Source organism: Stomoxys calcitrans, chromosome 1 (genome assembly GCF_963082655.1).
Source record: "Stomoxys calcitrans chromosome 1, idStoCalc2.1, whole genome shotgun sequence".
In the NCBI taxonomy this organism is placed as follows: Eukaryota; Metazoa; Arthropoda; class Insecta; order Diptera; family Muscidae; genus Stomoxys; species Stomoxys calcitrans.
The window spans coordinates 115,617,937-115,636,630 of record NC_081552.1 but is presented as its reverse complement, the minus strand read 5'-3'; the positions used below and the strand labels follow the sequence as shown (position 1 = coordinate 115,636,630).

At 38.1% G+C, this 18,694-nt stretch overlaps 1 protein-coding gene across 10 annotated transcripts in view; it reads left to right on the top strand.

The window, feature by feature from the left end:
* LOC106086294 (glutamate-gated chloride channel) overlaps positions 1-18,694 on the top strand; it is a 383,785-nt gene that overhangs the window by 148,147 nt on the left and 216,944 nt on the right. For 5 of the 10 annotated variants that reach the window (XM_059360203.1, XM_059360209.1, XM_059360207.1 and 2 more), the window contains one exon: positions 16,572-16,724. The exons of the other annotated variants lie outside the window; for them this stretch is intronic. In XM_059360203.1, coding sequence (XP_059216186.1) covers positions 16,572-16,724 — 153 coding nt within the window. The remainder of the gene's footprint in view (positions 1-16,571; positions 16,725-18,694) is intronic. 10 annotated transcript variants of the gene reach the window in all.

Below are 18,694 nucleotides of genomic sequence, written 5' to 3'. Positions count from 1 at the left end.
TACAGCTCGCATATAAATCGATCTCTCTATTTTACTTCTTAAGCCCCCAAAGGGCGCAATTCTTATTCGAATTGGCTGACACAGGTCTCCAACATATAACTTAATTGTGGTCCAAACCGGACCGTATCTTGATATCGCTCCAATAGCAGAGCAAATCTTTTCTTATTTCCTTTTTTGCCTAAGAAGGGATGCCGCGAAAAGAACTCGACGAATGCGATCCATGGTGGAGGGTATATAAGATTCGGCCCGGCCGAACTTAGCACGCTTTTACTTGTTTAAGAACAAAATGATTAATCGATTAACCGTTCTATTTTATTCGATTATTTGTTTATTTGGAACTATTTCATTTTCATCAATCGAATAACGATAAAGTGTACACCCTAATAACATTCTAATATAGTTAATTATACATAGTTGATTCAGAGAAAAGTCGTGATGTAGACTGTGTCCCTTGGCCAAAACGGCTCACATAGTTCGACAAAAATTATTTCGCTACCGCCACAGCAGACATATCCTTAATAGGATATGCCTCTGGCCACCTAGAATACCTGTCTATGATTGTAAGAACATACCGATGACCAAGGTCAATATGAATGGCTCAAATCTAGCATTCGGGACGTTTGGCCAGAAACAATGACATGGAATTAATTAGGGGGTGTGACCCTAGATGCGGAATGAAAAATGGAATGTAATTTCCTAAATAATTCTCCCTGCATATTAATGGTTGATAGGGTCTGAGGTTATCGACGATTTGCACCACAATTCCATATTAAGAACCATTTTACTTTACTTTAGCTGGCTATGACAGAATATTTGTTCCACTAGCCGAACGTAAAATAGCATTCCAAGCGCCTCGATCTTTTGCGCTTTAAAATCTAAATCTAAAATCTCTGACACCAAGTTTCGAAGTGTCTCCCACAAATTGAACTTTCCATCGGGCTTTTGGTCTTCCCGGTTTGCGTGTACCACCGTGTTTGCCTTCGAAAGACTTCTTTGCTGGAGCTTCTTCATCCATTTTGACAACATGACCTAACCAACACAGCCGTTTGATGCGTGTAACTATGCTATCGTCGTCACACAGCTCATACAGCTCATGGTTTATACGTCGCCTATATTCTCCATTGTCGCAAACTGGTCCATATATTTTACGAAGAATCTTTCTCTCAAATACTCCAAGCACTGCCTCATCTGCTTTCACAAGTACAAGTATCAGTGTCTTGTATAGTGTAATCCTCGTCAGTCGAGAGGTGGCCTTATTTCTAAACTGCTTACTTAGTCCAAAGTAGCATCTGTTTGCCAGTATTATTCTTCGCTTAATCTCAAAATTGGTGTCATTCGTTTCGGTTGCGGCGGTGTCGAGGTAGATAAAGTTACTGAATGTCTCAAAGTTGTGGTTCCCAACTTTCTCCATTTTCTTTATCTGCTCGGTTGTGCAAGGCTTTTTGGGAGTTGAGACGATCAATTTCGTCTCATCTCCATTTACTGCCAGACCCATTTTCACTCACTCCCTTTCGATTCTTTCAGAGGCTGCATTTACTTCTTCCGGAACTATTTTACACAATCGTAGATTTAAATGATTGTGCTTGTTTGAGTTATCTCTTTAAGTTCTTCACCTCGTCCTTGTTCCTTGTGCACACAAACATTTCGAATAAAGATCTGGATTCTGTATTACATTGAGCTCGCAGCAACTAGATAAGCTAGATAAGGCGTCGGCAGCGACATTCGATTTTCCTTTTACATACCGAATTTCACTCGTAAATTGTGCGGTGTATTCCAAATGCCCCGTCCCGATCAAAAGCCCTTTATTTAACTTTAGATTTTGTTAACCGCTTAGAAGAGAATGCTAATGACTCAATGCCTGATGCGACGCAGTTATGGGATCGTCTTCGAAAAAAGTGGTTAAATAGGACGTTTGTCGCAAAACAATTCTTCATTCCATCAGAAAGTAATGCGTCAGTTACATCCCAATCCATTGAATTCTTTCTCCTGCGTTGTGATTTCGTTATCACTTCTTGAAGAGGACGTGCGAACACTGTCAGCCTCGGAATACATCTACAGTAATAATTCACCATGCCGATGAATTTCTGAAATAGCTGGAGAGACGTGGGAGTTCAAAATTGAATTGTTGAAACTTTTGACACAGCTGATTTAATCCCAGCTTTCGACATTGTGGCCTAAAAAATCAACACTTTCCCGACTTAATATTTAGACCATATTTAAGTAAACGCTTAAAAACTGGCTTCGAGTGAACTAAATGTTCCTTCTCTCATCCGCTCTCAATCAACAAACTTCGTTTATAAATCTCTGAAATGTCTGTGAGGAATTTCTGAATCCTAATGGTATTCGCGAAAATTCGCACATACCGAAATGAGTACTGAATGTAGTTTTATTTACGTCTTCTTACGCCATAGGAAACTGATGATAGACTCGAACTAGATCGAGTTTTAAAAAAATCATTGTACCTCACAAATTAATATTGAATGCGTTCAAATGTGTTAATGGATAGCTGCTGGGAACGGTTACGATGTTAAATCTGAAATCTCCACATGAATGATAATAGTCCGGTTCTTTCTTTGGAAATAGACGACCCTCACATGCATTTGAAGGTCGACAAATCCTAGGTTTAACTAAAAACTATTTGTGATCTTATAGGGTCCAATTGTCTAGGTTTTAAAAAGTACAACTGGTCATTTGTTGTCAGTCTATGTACCGAGTTCGCTATGAACCATGAGTGTACAGGTCGGGTTCGAATATCAGTAAAGGAGACTTTCTGAGAAAAATTATGTATATATCCTCTACCGCCAATTGGTAATGAAATATTGCTCATTTTAAAGACGGTTGTCTTTGTGGACAAATAAGTTAGTGGATCCAATGTTGTAGTTGTTGTTGTAGCAACATTTTCATGTGGAGACAGCGATTCACCTCAAGCTTCTATATGAGAGCAAGGTCGTTCCGATCCATAGGACCGCAGCGGAAACACGACGACCATTGGTTATTTAAAGACTCGATTTAAACTCGCCTTGTCATATCGGGCATCATAGGCACTCAGCATTTAAGCAAGAACCGGTGCCACTTGGCCTATAACTGAGACTCTCCACTCCATAGCGCAGATTGTCCGCGATTGCAGTTGCAGATACTCCGTATCGAGCATTCTACTATCCGCAGCCTGTAGACGGTAGCTTCCAGCTAACCTTTTCATAATAACGATGAACACAGGTTGGAGATCAAAGTGAACCTAATAAAACTATTTTCGTTGCATAATCTAAGAGCCTATACTAGTGACGAAAATCCTCGCCAATAATCGGCTTCTTAAGTCAAGCAATTGTAAAAATAAACAAGAAGTAAAATAGAGAGATAGATTTATATGGGAGCTGTATCGGGCTATAGACCGATTCAGACCATAATAAACATGTATGTTGATGGTCATGACAGGATCCGTCATACAAAATTTCAGGCAAATCGGATAATAATTGCGACCTCTAGAGGCACCAGAAGTCAAGATCCCAGATCTGTTTATATGACATCTATATCAGGTTATGAACCGATTTGAACCATACTTAGCACAGTTGTTGGATATCATAACAAAATACTACGCGCAAAATTTCTATCAAATCGGATAAGAATTGCGCACTCTAGAGGCTCAAGAAGTCAAGACCCAAGATCGGTTTATATGACAGCTATATCAGGTTATGAACCGTATTAAACCATACTCGGCACAGTTATTGGATATCATAACAAAACACGTCGTGCAAAATTTCATTCCAATCGGATAAGAATTGGGCTCTCTAGAGGCTCAAGAAATCAAGACCCAAGATCGGTTTATATGGCAGCTATATAAGGTTATGAACCATACTTGACACAGTTGTTGGATATCATAACAAAACACGTGGTGCAAAATTTCATCCCAATCGGATAAGAATTGCGCACTCTAAAGGCTCAAGAAGTCAAGATCCAAGATCGGTTTATATCACAGCTTTGCCAGGTTATGGACCGATTTGAACCATACTTAGCACAGTTGTTAGAAGTGATACTAAAACACTATGTGCCAAATTTCAGTCAAATCGGATGAGAATTCCGCCCTCTAGAGGTTCAAGAAGTCAAGACCCAAGATCGGTTTATATGGCGGCTATATCAAAACATGAACCGATATGGCCCGTTTAAAATACCAACCGACCTACACTAATAAGAAGTATTTGTACAAAATTTCTGCAAAATTTCTGCTTTCGACAGACGGACGAACATGGCTAGATCGACATAAAATGTCGCGACGATCAAGAATATATATACTTTATGGGGTCTCAGACGAATATTTCGAGTAGTTACTAACAGAATGACGAAATTAGTATACCCCCATCCTATGGTGGAGGGTATAAAAATAATTCTTGTTTGACCTTTGAGTGAAGCGGACAGTTTTTTTTTTCTATAACTCGTTATAGGTAGTTATTTTCGGAGAAAATGTTTGGTCAGAAACGAGGTTGACAGAAACGTATGTTATTGCAAAAATCCCTGGAGATCGCCTTTCTCCGCACCAGCATGCATATAGTAAGGGCAAGTCCACTGAAACAGCCCTCCACAATCTAGTAGACTACATAGAGGTTCTCTCGCTGCCAAGGAATATACAAAGGTAGCATTTCTTGCCTCTGGCGACATGTAAGCTAAGTCTCCAGAATCAGGCCCGAAGGGGGTTGCGGGCATCGATTAGCAGGTAAAATTGAAATATCTGCAACACTATCTATTAAAAAAAATAATTTGTTAGTCTTCTCATATAAATGGCAATTTTTTAAGAGCTATAGGAAAGTCTTTCAAAAAAAAAACCTATTATTCAGAAAAATGCATGAAATCTTTATTTGAATCAAGTACGCTCCATAAAATATAATGTTTGAAGATTATTTCATGCAAATGTTGACCGTGATTGCGTCTCAAATGGTCCATCCGATTAGTTAAATTTTGGCTATTGTTTCCAATATTTCGGCCTGTATCTCACGAATAAATGCTTCAGTTTCGTCTTCTAATGCGTCAATTGAAGCAGCCTTGTCTGTATACACATGAGCTTTAACAAAGCTCCACAAAAAATAGTCTAGGGGCGTTAAATCGCACGATCTAGGCGGCTAATTAACCGGTTCCGAACGTGAAATAAAATGTTCACCGAACTCGCCTCTCAATAAGTCCATTGTTACGGGTGCTGTGTGGCATGTGGCATCGTCTTGTTGAGACCACATGTCAAGCAAGTCAAACTCTTGCATTTTGGGCAAAAAAAAAATGGAAATCATCTCACTATAGCGCTCACCATTCACAGTAAGGGTACGATTCGCATCATTCTTGAAGAAGTACGGTCCAATGATGCCACCAGCCCATAAACCGCACCAAACAGTGACTTTTTCTGGTGCATTGGTAGCTCTTGCAAAGCTTCTGGCTGATCTTCACTCCAAAATCGACAATTCTGCGTTTTTAGGTACCCATTGAGCCAAAACTCATTTTTGGCTCATTTTTAGTCGTAAAGTGAAAGAAGCGCGCGATGAACTCTCTTAACAGAGCACGCATTTTTATAATAAAATTTAATAATTTGCAAGCGTTGGAATGACATTGCTGTTCCCATTTCCGTGCGTTTTCCCCGAACCTATAGTGGAATTTGGAATGCCTTCCTCTACTCCTGGAACAAGATCTTGCTCGATTAAATCTGAAACTACGCGGTTGTCGTATAGGCTCCTCCCTATCTCTTCTCATTGCGTAACTTCAAGAAAAAGACTTTTAAATCCTTTGCATATATTATTCGTGGCTTGAGCTAAAGTGCTAACAATTTTCCTCAAAATATATGTGGTTAAATCTGACTCTATTGGCCCTCTAACGCTTGTAATTTCATTACACTCCTGAAACACATCCCATAGATTGTCTGCTAAATGCATTAACCGATCCTTGTCTGTTAAAATGGAGGCAGTCAGAGCGATGCTTAATTTTTGTAACTTCCTAATCTAAAGCTTTACATTACATTCAAAGCATTACAAAGTTTGTCCCAGGTTTGCTATCACGAATTTCGTTATTAGACAAAATTTTGTCTAGCGCTTTGTTGTCACTAACGCTTTATTGCCTCGTAGCTATCACTAGAAGGCTGATTTGAAAAAAACTTAAGACAGACAATATAACCCCCTGGAGGAATGCCGTGAAAATGTGCGCCTATTTTAGTACTTTCGATTGCGTAATTCCTTAGTTGTGAATTGTGTCTCTGCGTGGAAAAGCCATGCCTCAGCATAACTTGCCCAAAATTGAGGCAGTTCCACCATGGCGCAGATATTTCAAGACTGGTTGCTGAACATTTTGAGCGCTCGAGTTACTATTAGCTGCTAAATCAGGAGGACTCAAGCTGATGGAGAATATTACATTAAATTCGTATATGTTTATTTGTGTGGCTGTATGTTTATTGATCTTTACTTAAAATATCGTAGCTTAATTAAACGGATATAGATGCTGAAGCGAGATAATTTAATTGTATGACTCACGACAGCCTATAAATGATGATCCTAGATTTCTTTTTTCACGTTTTTTAGTGCTTATTCGGCAGTGTTTTGAATTTCATAAAACATTCCACATTGTAACCTCTTGCTGTGGGTGCGCGTGAATAGTTTTGATAAATTGAATTGATAACGAATAATCCAAAATCAAATTGCTACAAAGGGGCTGGGAAGTGCAAATTACCGGGAGCTCCAACCATTCCAAACAGCATGCTGTTGTTCCACAGATAAATTCTGATGAGGTCCTGCAATTGTGTATCATATTATGTAATTTACCTATATTCCAAAAATTCGATAATATTTTGGCAGGTAGTGAGGTAGTGAGATGCAACGTAATACATGGCCCGGTAGATGTTTACGCAGCAATTATCCTGAAAACAAAAATGAATAGTCTGAATGTCGGTTTTTTGATGTTAATTAATTAACATTTTTAGGACGAGTGAGGAGAAATTTATATCTACGTGTCTACTATGAAATTTTTATATATGAAGTCTGTTCAAATAAAAATTATATTCACAAAGTGTTTAATTAACCTGCCTAAGCGAGATTTAGCCATTGCTAATTTTTTTTTATTATTATTAGTTTTTATCGAACTGTGCTCTACCATAGTCTGTCATGCTAAACTATGTATTACCAAAATACCCAAGTTCAAAAATTATTCTTTCCAAATACAATTTAGTTTTTAACAAAAACCTTACCGTGGCTTTAGCATTATTAAATGCATTCCAATATGTAGCATATTTTATTTTTGGTCTTTCGAAGTAGTTCAAGCCGTGACTCCTGATTTGTAGACGAGAGACTCGCTACATGCACAGAACAAATAAAAATTTCTTTCAATCACGAAATTAATTGATCCAATTGATTTTTTAATTGAAACTGCTTCAATCACGAAAATGATAATACCAATCACAATTTTTGCAAAAGTGATTGAAGAAATGTTCAATTAAAAAATTGATTGAAAAATTTTGAAATTATCAATTAATACATGTCTTGCGATAAATTTATTTGGTCCTGATATAATTCATACAATCGGATATTGTCCGGCTGTAGACCATAGGGTAATATATTACCAATAGTTGTGTTCTATTGGTAATATATTACCCTTGTTTTTTAAAGTTAGGCAGAACAAGTAAAAAGGCGTTAAGTTCGGCCGGGCCGAACTTTGGATACCCACCACCTAGGGAATATATGTAAACAACCTTTCATCAAAATTCGGTGAAAATTGCATACGCTATGTCCCATAGCAGTTATATCGAAATATGTTCCGATTTGGACGAACCTCTAATAAGTACAAGCCATTGTTCAATTGTGTATAACAAAATATTGGTCTTTTTAGTAGCTATATCTAAAAATAAACCGATCTGAACTATATACGACATGGATGTTGAAAAGCCTAACATAAGTCGCTGTGTCAAATTTCAGTTAAACCGGATAATAAATGCGCCTTTTTTGGGGCCAAGACTTTCAATCGAGATATCGGTCTATATGGGACAGTGGGTTACTGTCCCAAATTTCGGCGACATCGGACAATAAATACGGTTTTAATGGTCCCAAAACCTAAAACCGAGAGATCGGTCTATATAGCAGCTATATTCAAATTCACTGTCCAAAATTTCGGCGACATCGGAAAATATATGCGCATTTTATGGATCGGTCTATACGGCAGCTATATCAAACTAAGGCCTAACACAACTCACTACCCCAAATTTCAGCAAAATCGGATAATAAATGTGGCTTTTATGGGCCCAAGACCCTAAATCGGCGGATCGGTCTATATGGGGGCTATATCAAGATATAGTCCGATATAGCCCATCTTCGAACTTAACCTGCTAATGGACAAATAAAGAATCTGTGCAAAGTTTCAGCTCAATATCTCTATTTTTAAAGACTGTAGCGTGATTTCAACAGAGAGACGGACAGACGGACGGACATGTCTAGATCGTCTTAGAGTTTTACGCTGATCAAGAATATATATGCTTTATAGGGTCGGAAAAGGATATTTCGATGTGTTGCAAACGGAATGATAAAATGGATATACACCCATCCTTCGGTGGTGGGCATAAAAAAGTGTTTTTTTTTCTGCCTAACATTAAAAAACAAAGGTTTTTTTGTCTTCCAGTGGGAATAGAAACTGATTACCCTATGTTCTGCAGGCGGAAAATATCCGATTGTATGTATTTTCAATTTAATTTTTTAATTGATCTAATTAAAAAAATAATTGCATTGTGTGACATTTTCAATTATTTTTTAATTGATCCAATTAAATAATGATTGAAATTTTCGAAATATCTAAAACATTTTTCAATTGGATCAATTAAAAATTTAATTGAAAATATTAAATGTTTGTTTCTCTTTCGAGATGACATTGTCTGTCATTACACAAAAACACATGCATTGGGAAAAGAACAGCTAAAGTTTATTAGCTGTGCTTGGGTTGTCGAGCTAGGTTAATGTGGTAATTGTATCATAGATGCGTTTTCGCTTTTAATGCGATTCAAACACAACATACCAACGCACGTCCCTTGAAGCCATCACACCTAATATGGTTGAAAAGTCTTCTAAGCAAAGACGAAACGCGTCCCATAGTGGTTGGTGTGTGTGTTGCTATCTTTGGCTTTCCTTTTCCATTTGCATCTCCGATCATTGAGCTCGTCTCGAAAGAGAAATAAACAAAAATTGTAAAATTTAATTATCTTCGCTCTAACAGGCAAAAAAAACTAAAAAAAAAATTAAAATTAAATTTTATATTTACGAAAAGCGCGCTGTATAGGGCGTTCCCTTGATTTCGATGCAACATGGTTCACATATGTAAAACTCCTGGAACACGAATTCGAGGTTTATGTTTGGGTCCATGATCACTTCTTAGAGGCAAAACACCTCCGGGGGTTTTTCAAAAAATGAAACGGAAAATATTGTTTTCCCAATTATAAAAGGAAGAGTAGCAAGGCAGTAACTTTATAAAAATAAATAAAACGAATAAAAGCGTGCTAAGTTCGGCCGGGCCGAATCTTATATACGCTTCACCACAGATCGCATTTGTCGAGTTCTTTTCCCGATAAAAGAAAGAATTTCGATGCTATTGGAGTTATACCTAGTATTGGTTCTATTCGGAAAATAATTAAATTGTATGAAAATGTAAAATTTCAGCCAATTCGAATAAGAATTGCCAACTTTAGGGGCAATTGGCAATTGTAAAATTTCAGCCAATTCGAATAAGAATTGCCCACTATAGGGGCTCAAGAAGAAAAGTAGGGAGATCGGTTTATATGGGAGCTGTATCAGGCTATGAAATGATTAATGATTTGGCACGTATGTCATGGGAGAAGCCGTCGTACAAAATTTCAGCCAAATCGGATAATAATTGCCCCTCTAGACGCTCAAGAAGTCAAGATCCCAGATCGGTTTATATGGCAACTATTTCAGGTTATGGACCGATCTAAACCATATTTGGGACAGTTATTGGAAGTTATAACAAAACATATCATCCAAAATTTCAGTTAAATCGGATGAGAATTGCGCCCTCTAGTGGCTCAAGCAATGGCAACTACAATATATCAGGTTATGCACCGATTTGAATCATTCTAAACAGAGCTATTGGAAGTCGTAGCGAAACACGTCATGCAAAACTTGAGCCAAATCGGATAGGCATTGCGCCGTCCAGAGGCTCACGAATTCAAGACCCCAGACCGGTTTATTTGGCAGCTATATTAGGTTATAGACCGATTTGGACCATACTTAGCACAGTTGTTGGAAGTTGTAATGAAACACGTCATGCAAAATTTCAGTCAAATCAGATAAAAATTACGCCCTCGAGAGGCTCATGAAGTCAAGATACAAGATCGGTATATATGGCAGCGATATCAAAACATGGACCGATATGGCCCATTTACAATCCCAACCGACCTACACTAATAAAAAGTATTGTCTACTAGTGAAACCTCGACTGGTAAAACGGCTGCTCCAGGCTCCACTAGCCGACAGACGACTGATTAGCAGGGGCTTTTGACAAAGACACCTGGTTCGAGTCTAAAGGAAAAGGCCGAACTTATTCCTTCTTCGCATGCCTATAATTTGCCTAGGCCATCGGCCTTCCCCGGCAAACCAACACACTCTTTAAGAAGTTGGAATAATAGAAGACGCATTGCTCTCAGGTTTATTGAGAGGCTTGGTGCGAATGATCCTTAGACTCTCACTGATGTGGAGAGAGATTCCCTAAATTAGGCTCGGGAATTCGCTGCACTGGCTACCCCAAAGGCTACACGTATAGATTCGGACACTGCACCGCAGTCAGCCAAAAGGCTGCCGACATATATATATATATATATATAGGATAGTCAATGGACTGTCATCAGTATACACCGATGTCCTTGCGGAATTCCCTGGGTCTCCTCCAGTTTGTGACGATGCAGGCTGGTATCGAGGCCGATACAAACTCATTGGATTCGGCGATCAACGCTCAATTGAAATGTATCGTTGTGCGCCTTATGAAAGATTGGTGAGATCTGGCCAGGTGCAACACTAATTTTAGTCAAGAATGAAAATATTCCTTCTCGACCAATGGCGCATACATACAGATACTGAATTGATTTATGGAAGACGGATTCAACAAGTTGAAACTGAAGGTCAATAGAAGCGGTATGATTGGGGAATCAGGAGACGACTCAGCAGTTGTTGCTGAACACTTGCATGAGGAACTATCGGCCACATCGCTAAGGTCTGGCGGTTTGCAGCAGACTGAAAATCAACCTGCCACAAGACGAGGCTAACACAACGGTGGTGGATGTTCTGAATCCTGACTATGGTCCGGTTTCTACAGATAAATCTCCACCATTGTAAGGCCGCTTCGGCGGCACTAAAATTCCTCCTGATGGCTGGGGGATTTAACGTGGTTCTTATCCAGGAACCATGGGTGTGTGGAGGAATGGTACGTGGACTAAGAATTCCGGAATTTAAACTTCTCAAGGGTACGGGGAATGGGAGACACAGAGCCTGTTTTCTTGCAAAGGGTAGTCAAAATGTTTTTCTTCTTCCGTCTCTAAGCACTGAAGATATAGTAGTAGCCAGCCTTGAAATAAACAAGTCGCATTACTGGCAGGCTTCCCTATATATGGCACACGATTTAGAGATGCCGCCTTCAAACCCTAAGTTGCTGGTTGAAGCTGCTTCTGTAGGGAAGAAAAGCCTCATTGTAGGAAGTTCGGATGACAACGAAAGAGGTGAGCTGCTTATTGAATATATTATAAATTGAAATCTGGCGATTTGTAATAAAGGGGATAAACCGACCTTTATTACCAGGAACAGGCAGGAGGTACTGGATATTACCTTTGTATCGGAAGATATAAGTGGAAGAATATGCGACTGGGAAGTGTTGGATGACCACAGCTTCTCTGATCATCGTTATATTAGTTTTAGCCTTGAAAAAAATACTGAAGTAGAGCTCCCTCGGCTAAACAGAAGAAAGGCGGATTGGGATTATTTTCGGCACAAGTTCTGCACGTCTATCACTTCTTGAATAAAAAAGGATGTGGAAACTACGGAGGATATAGACATAGTGGTCAATCGGATCACGAAGGCGCTGAATGCCTCGCTTATGTCAGCATGCTCCTGTGCCAAGCCAAGGGGCAAACTGCGACCGGCATGGTGGACCCCAGAGCTGGTTGGTCTAAGGAAGGACTGCAAAAAACGCTTCAACAGAGCAAAACCCACAAGAGCACCACACGTTTGGGACATCTATAAGGCTGAGCTAAGAAAATATAAGGGCGAGCTGAGAAAGGCTCAGAACAAATCCTGGCTAGAATTCTGCAGCTCCGTGGAGGATACATCTGAGGCCTCTAGGCTTAGGAAGATTCTGTCCTCGAGACCTATTACGGTGGGGTATATGTCAGAGAATGTATGGACAATGACTAGTGAGGAAACACTAGAACTACTCGTCGATACATATTTCCCGGGAAATTCTCCAACGGACAACGTGGCGCCAGAAGAGGTTGTCACTGATATGCATTCGTTGGTCTCCGAGGGAAATTGTGTCTGAGCCGAAAATCCTTTGGGCGATGAGAAGATTCGACGCCTTCAAGTCGCAAGGCCCTGATTATGTATCACCGGTTGAATTACAAGCTGTGTCTGATAGACTGGTGCCCTGGCTTAGGGAGATATACTCTGCTTGTATCAGAATGTCATATATACCTGTGCGATGGAGGGACACGAAGGTCATTTTCATTCCAAAAGCAGGAAAACCCTACCACACGAAGTCGAAAGATTTTCGTCATATTAGTCTGTCATCCTTTATGATGAAGGCTCTTGAGAGGTTGACAGAAACATATCTTAGGGCAAAGATACCTGGAGATTGCCTGTCGCGGCAGCAGCATGCATATAGTAAAGGCAAATCCACTGAAACAGCCCTTCACAACCTAGTCGGCTACAAAGAGGGTTCTATCGCTGTCAAGGAATATACAATGGTAGCATTTCTTAAGATTGAAGGTGCTTTCAATAATGTAAAACCGACGTCAATCATGAAGAAGTCGGAGTGTCTAGGCACCAACTCTACAGTAAGAAAGTTTATTAATAACTTATCAAATAAAAGATGCATTACGGCAGGCTTGGGATCTGAAGATCTAAAAAGATGGGTCAGCAGAGGAACACTTACTGGAGGTGTACTGTATCCTCTACTTTGGAATATAGCCATTATCAATATATTATTGTCTCTAGAAGAAAAAGGCGTAAAAGTCGTCGCGTATGCTGATGACGTGGCAATTGCGATTAGGGGAAAGTTTCCCAGCACTCTATGAGATACACTTCAGGAAGCTCTACGTGCAACAGCAAAGTGGTCTTGGTATAAATTCGTGCAAGACAGAAGTAGTCTTTTCAGCAGGAGGTACCAGTTGCCTACAGTGGAACCTATCTCCTTGGGTGGAGAAAATGCTCAATATATAGAAAGCGCAACATATCTGGGTATTTTGCTGGGCAGGAAATTGAACTACACATCCAACATTTTGGAAAGTTCAAGAAAGGCCAATACACCTGCAAGAGAGCCATTGGCAAAAAATGGGGATTTAAGCCGCCTGTCATGCTCAATACTTAACCAGATCCAAAGAATGGCTTGTTTGTGCATCACAGCCGCACTGAGGACGACACCATCTGATGCACTGAATTTAATGCTACATCTTATGCCTCTGGACATTGTGGCCACCCAAATTCCAGCGACCACTGCCGTGAGGTTAAGGGAGCTTTCTCATTGGTCATGTGGTGCCACGGACACTGTGTTATGCTTGATACAATATCCGATGTTCCAGGCAGTGTGGAGCTTGCGGGTATCCCTCTGGCGACATGTAAGCTAAGTTTTCAGGACCAGGCCCGAAGGGCAACGAATGATAGATGGTCACAAAGAGGGGGCTGTGAGCATTCCAAAACTATGTGGCCTCATCTAGACTTGAAGAGGTCTACTGCTTTGCTGTCATTAGCTAGAACAGACGTCTCAATCATTGTGTCCGTCATAACAGGTCACGGTCTAATCCGAAAACATGCTGACAGACTGAAGGTTTCAATTAACGACTTTTGCAGAATCTGTGAGGACAACGAGGAAGAAGAGACTATACAACACCTACTGTGTGTGTGTCCCGGACTAGCAGTTAGAAGAAGTTCCACTTTAGGTTCTCATTTCTTTGAGAACATGTCTGATTTAGCGGATGTGAACATTCGCAAGTTACTGGGCTTTTTAAAGCGATCTTGATGGTTCAACGGTAGGAACTAGATGCTAAAGAAGCCGGTATGCCATTAAGGTAGTTTGTGGGGAAGATTAATCTTCTATATATAAAGAGTTTTTATCAAAATTTTGAGCGGCTAGATGTTTATATAATCGGGCAGATATAATAGATGCCACTAAAAAATTTAATCAATTAATTTTTTAATTGAAAATTTCAAAAAAATTCAATCACGACCGTAGTTAAAATAAAAGTTGAGATTCAATTAAAAAAATGATTGAAACAATTATTTTTTTAATTTAAAAAAAAATCCGGATTAAATTAAGATCTTATCGATTCAATTAATTTTTTAATTTTATATATATTTATTTTCAATTAAAAAATTAATGGAAAAAATTTTCATGAAATTTTTTTTCTATGTACGGTTTAAAATCATTAGCTTCAAACTTTCATTTATCCATGGGCCGAGTGAAGTAAGGTAGCGACCAAAAATATATGCCACGGCAACACCCATTGAATTGTCTTGGTGTAAAATTATGAAGGATGAATTATTTTGGGATAGATGTACAAAACACTTAACTGGAGATTGACTGTTAAGACAATAATATCTGAATTATTCCAAAGGATGTAAAACAAAATATCAAAGCTTAAAACAATCATAAAAAGGAAAAGCGATATTCAATTTCAGGATATGGAATTTAGATTATAAGTTCTTGGGATTTTTAAATTAATTTGTCCACTGATGTTTCAAATGAGTTAGTAAGTGCTATAATGTAAAAAAGAAACTGCCACGGGATAGCTTCAACGATAATGGTCGATAACAAAACATTGTAAATCACATGTACGAAGAGTTGCACTTCGTATTCATTTCTTAAGGCTCGTCCAGCTTTCGTCATTTTGCAATAATCAATTCATGCTGTGCGTGAAATGATAAAAAAATCCATACATCTACTGAATGACGAGCCAATTTCAGAAAATTTTTCAGCCAATTTCAGAAATTTTTCATTTACTAAAGCTGGCTACATTTGTGAGGTATCCTGCCATATTTAAACTTGCCAAGTGGTGTCGCTACGCGGCACACCGTTCAGACTCGTTATAAAAAAGGAGGCCCATTATCATTGGGCTCAAAACTTTAATAGGACTGCATTCATTGATATGAGAGAAGTATCCCCAGTTCCTTAATGGAATGTTCATGGGAAATATATTGGGTTGCCCAAAAAGTAATTGCGGATTTTTTAAAAGAAAGTAAATGCATTTTTAATAAAACTTAGAATGAACTTTAATCAAATATACTTTTTTTACACTTTTTTTCTAAAGCAAGCTAAAAGTAACAGCTGATAACTGACAGAAGAAAGAACGCAATTACAGAGTCACAAGCTGTGAAAAAATTTGTCAACGCCGACTTTATGAAAAATTCGCAATTACTTTTTGGGCAACCCAATAGTAGTAGTAGTAGTAGTAGTATGTTGGTAACTAGTCTGAGTAAGTTCTTCATGTGATGTTCCAATCTAACCTTAATCACTTATGGAAATCAATGGCTTAATGTACTTTAAATACTTTGTTTAAGTAAGAGGATCCTTTCTTCTCTACATACTGTTTGGCTTAATTGAAGGAAAATGCAACTTCTTAAGACAATATGTAGACTGCAGTTGTGGTTGTGGTTTTTTTATTTTTTTTTTTCTTTCTTTCTTTAAGGGATAATACCATTAGCTCTTCTGCCAGGCGGAAGATAATAAATTTGCTTTATCGGAAACTATTCCAGCATTATTGTACAGATTTTGCATTTGCCTTGAGGGACTTTGTTTGCAGAATGGTTTACCAGTTGTTGTCACATTAATCAGCTTAATCTTTCAAACTTTAAAGCAGAAATTTATTATTTGATAGTTCAAAAAGAAACATATTCGTTAATACGAATCTAATGCAATTAACTTAAAATTTCGAACTAAACATTTTCTTGTTAACATTTGAATAACATCAATAGCATAAATTAAATAAAACAAAATCTTATGGCAACAATAAAATATTTTTGAAGCGACATACATTTGTAAAAAATTAAGCCATACGATAATTGAATATGTGAATTGATGCCACCTTATCCATGTTCTGTTGCAGTCATTTATACAGTACTGAAGAAGTATGTAATTTTAGTTTTGTTCGACTTTGCTACCCAAAGGTTTTTTTTATTATTAGAGTTGAGGTAAAAACTTTTTGTAATTTATTTCATTTAGTTTTTTTGGCCTTTTGATCATTTAGATATGCAAAGAGAACGCGTTCTTTTCTATTAAAAAAAATTGTTTTCTTGAAGAAAAATATCGTTAATTCATAGCAAAACAAACTTAAACCATTTTCCTACTTTACAATTCTGAAGGAAACTACAGCTGTCTCAGAGTTGATTTAATATTTACCAGAGACCGAGCTTTCTATTTCACCACCGTTTTTATACCCGGCATTATATTGGTGACGTCATCCTTTATAACATTCTGGTTAGAATGGAATGCTGTACCGGCTAGATCTATGATAGGTAACAATAACCACCTGTTTAATCCTTAATCGTACCAAAACAAAAACAAATCGAACAACTGCTTATCAAACCTATCAGCCAATCGAACAACCAACAATTTGATTGTAATCTGAAACCAGCAGCCAAAAATAAAACCCCAAAACAAAGATTCAATCAAATGCTTCAACAATTTTATACTGATTTCGAATCATCACCAGCCACATCATCACAATCATTTACCACAATGAACAATACTAATAAGACGCCATCATCATGACACAAGGAACATCCCGCCCATCTTTGCAAACTTCAAATCAGTTTGTTATTCTTTACGTCTTCATTTCAAACTCTCTATTAGAAACCTCTTAATTTATACTTGAGCAAAATCATATCAAATGCCTGCCAGCCTACTCTAGTTTAGTTTCCTTTTTTGACAAACCTTAATTATTTTCCTTTCGTCCTTCTTCTCTTTTGATTTTAAACACCTATTGCATCGTTTGGCTCATTCTGCTTGTTTATAAGTACTTAGTCTTAATCCTTTTTCGTACATAGACGACAAATGACAACCCCATACACTCCACATACCTACATTAGAGTATCTGGACTTGTATCGTAACAGCCTTTACTCCCTTAAATGTAAGCAAAGTTGTAAAGCAGTTGAGTTTTCTTTGAAAACTACTAATCGCAATTATAAGATGCCTATTTTTATTAATGCCCTTTTAAGTATAACATTTTCTCACATTTACTTTGTAGTTCCGTTTGATTTTTCTTTTTCTTTCGATGAATTTCATTTTCAACATCACCTAATGAACAAAAAACAAGAAGCAATGCCCAGGCTGAACCATTAAATACCGTATTTAGAAACGATATCAAAATACTCACCGCAAACTTTTGGTATATTTTTTATATTATTGTTGTTTTTGCATGAACCCCCAAAATTTTTGATATAGATGGTATTTTTTATTTATAGACTTGTTTTCGGTAAAAAAAAGTATATGCCTCACATTTGAATATAGGCTATGGCGGCGTTAATAGCAACGAACACATTTTAAATAGGAAAACCCAGTTATAATCTTTGTACAATGGGCTATGTCAATCCACGCCAAAACACCACCAAACCATAACTTGTATCACGCCAAGTGGCATAATCAAATCATTGCTCAAACCTATAAAAAAAAACATTAGAAATATATTTAGCGAATATGATTTATAACTCAAGAGGTATCCATCAACATAACCATATCTACCATATATCTGGTATACAGACAAACCTTTCCAACGTTCCTTTTTGAATAAGTGAGTTGGAGTCCGAGAGCATCATTCCGCATTTTGTAGTTATTAAGCAATATAACTGCTACTGTTACCCTCTATCGCAGCTTTGAATATTGCAGTTCAGACATAAATGATTTCATTTCATTGCTTTTGTACTCTCCGCCACAGAATGGGGGTGTACGGACCTCTCAATTTAGTTCGTAACAATTCGAAATATTGTCTATCATCTGAATGACGTTCCAAACGCTTCTGCGTTGCAGGTTGGTTAAAATTATGTGAACCAATTTGGCTTATATTTCAAGGTAGCTCCAATTTCAGCGGATCTCCCGACTTGTCATTTTGAGCATCTAGAAATCGAAAGTTGCTCTTTGAAATCGAAAGTTGCTCTGGAGATATAGGTAACCACGGTGGCACATGTGTTCTTGCGAGGACAGAATGTTCCATTTACTTAAAGCGCATAATACGAGTAAGTGGGTGTTTAGCTTGACAGTAAATTAGAGTTTAAATTCAACATTTTGGAAATGGGAAAGAAGGTAAATTCTTGCCCTATACACCTGTAAGAAAGCGTGTCGTACACTGGCTGTATACTGCAGTTGTCAGACCTATAAAGCCATATGATGTTGTAGCCTGGTAGACGGCGCATAAGAAGTCAACTTAATGTTCAATACTCAGCCGGATCCCAAGGTTGGCTTGATTGTGCACCACAGCCGCACTGAGGA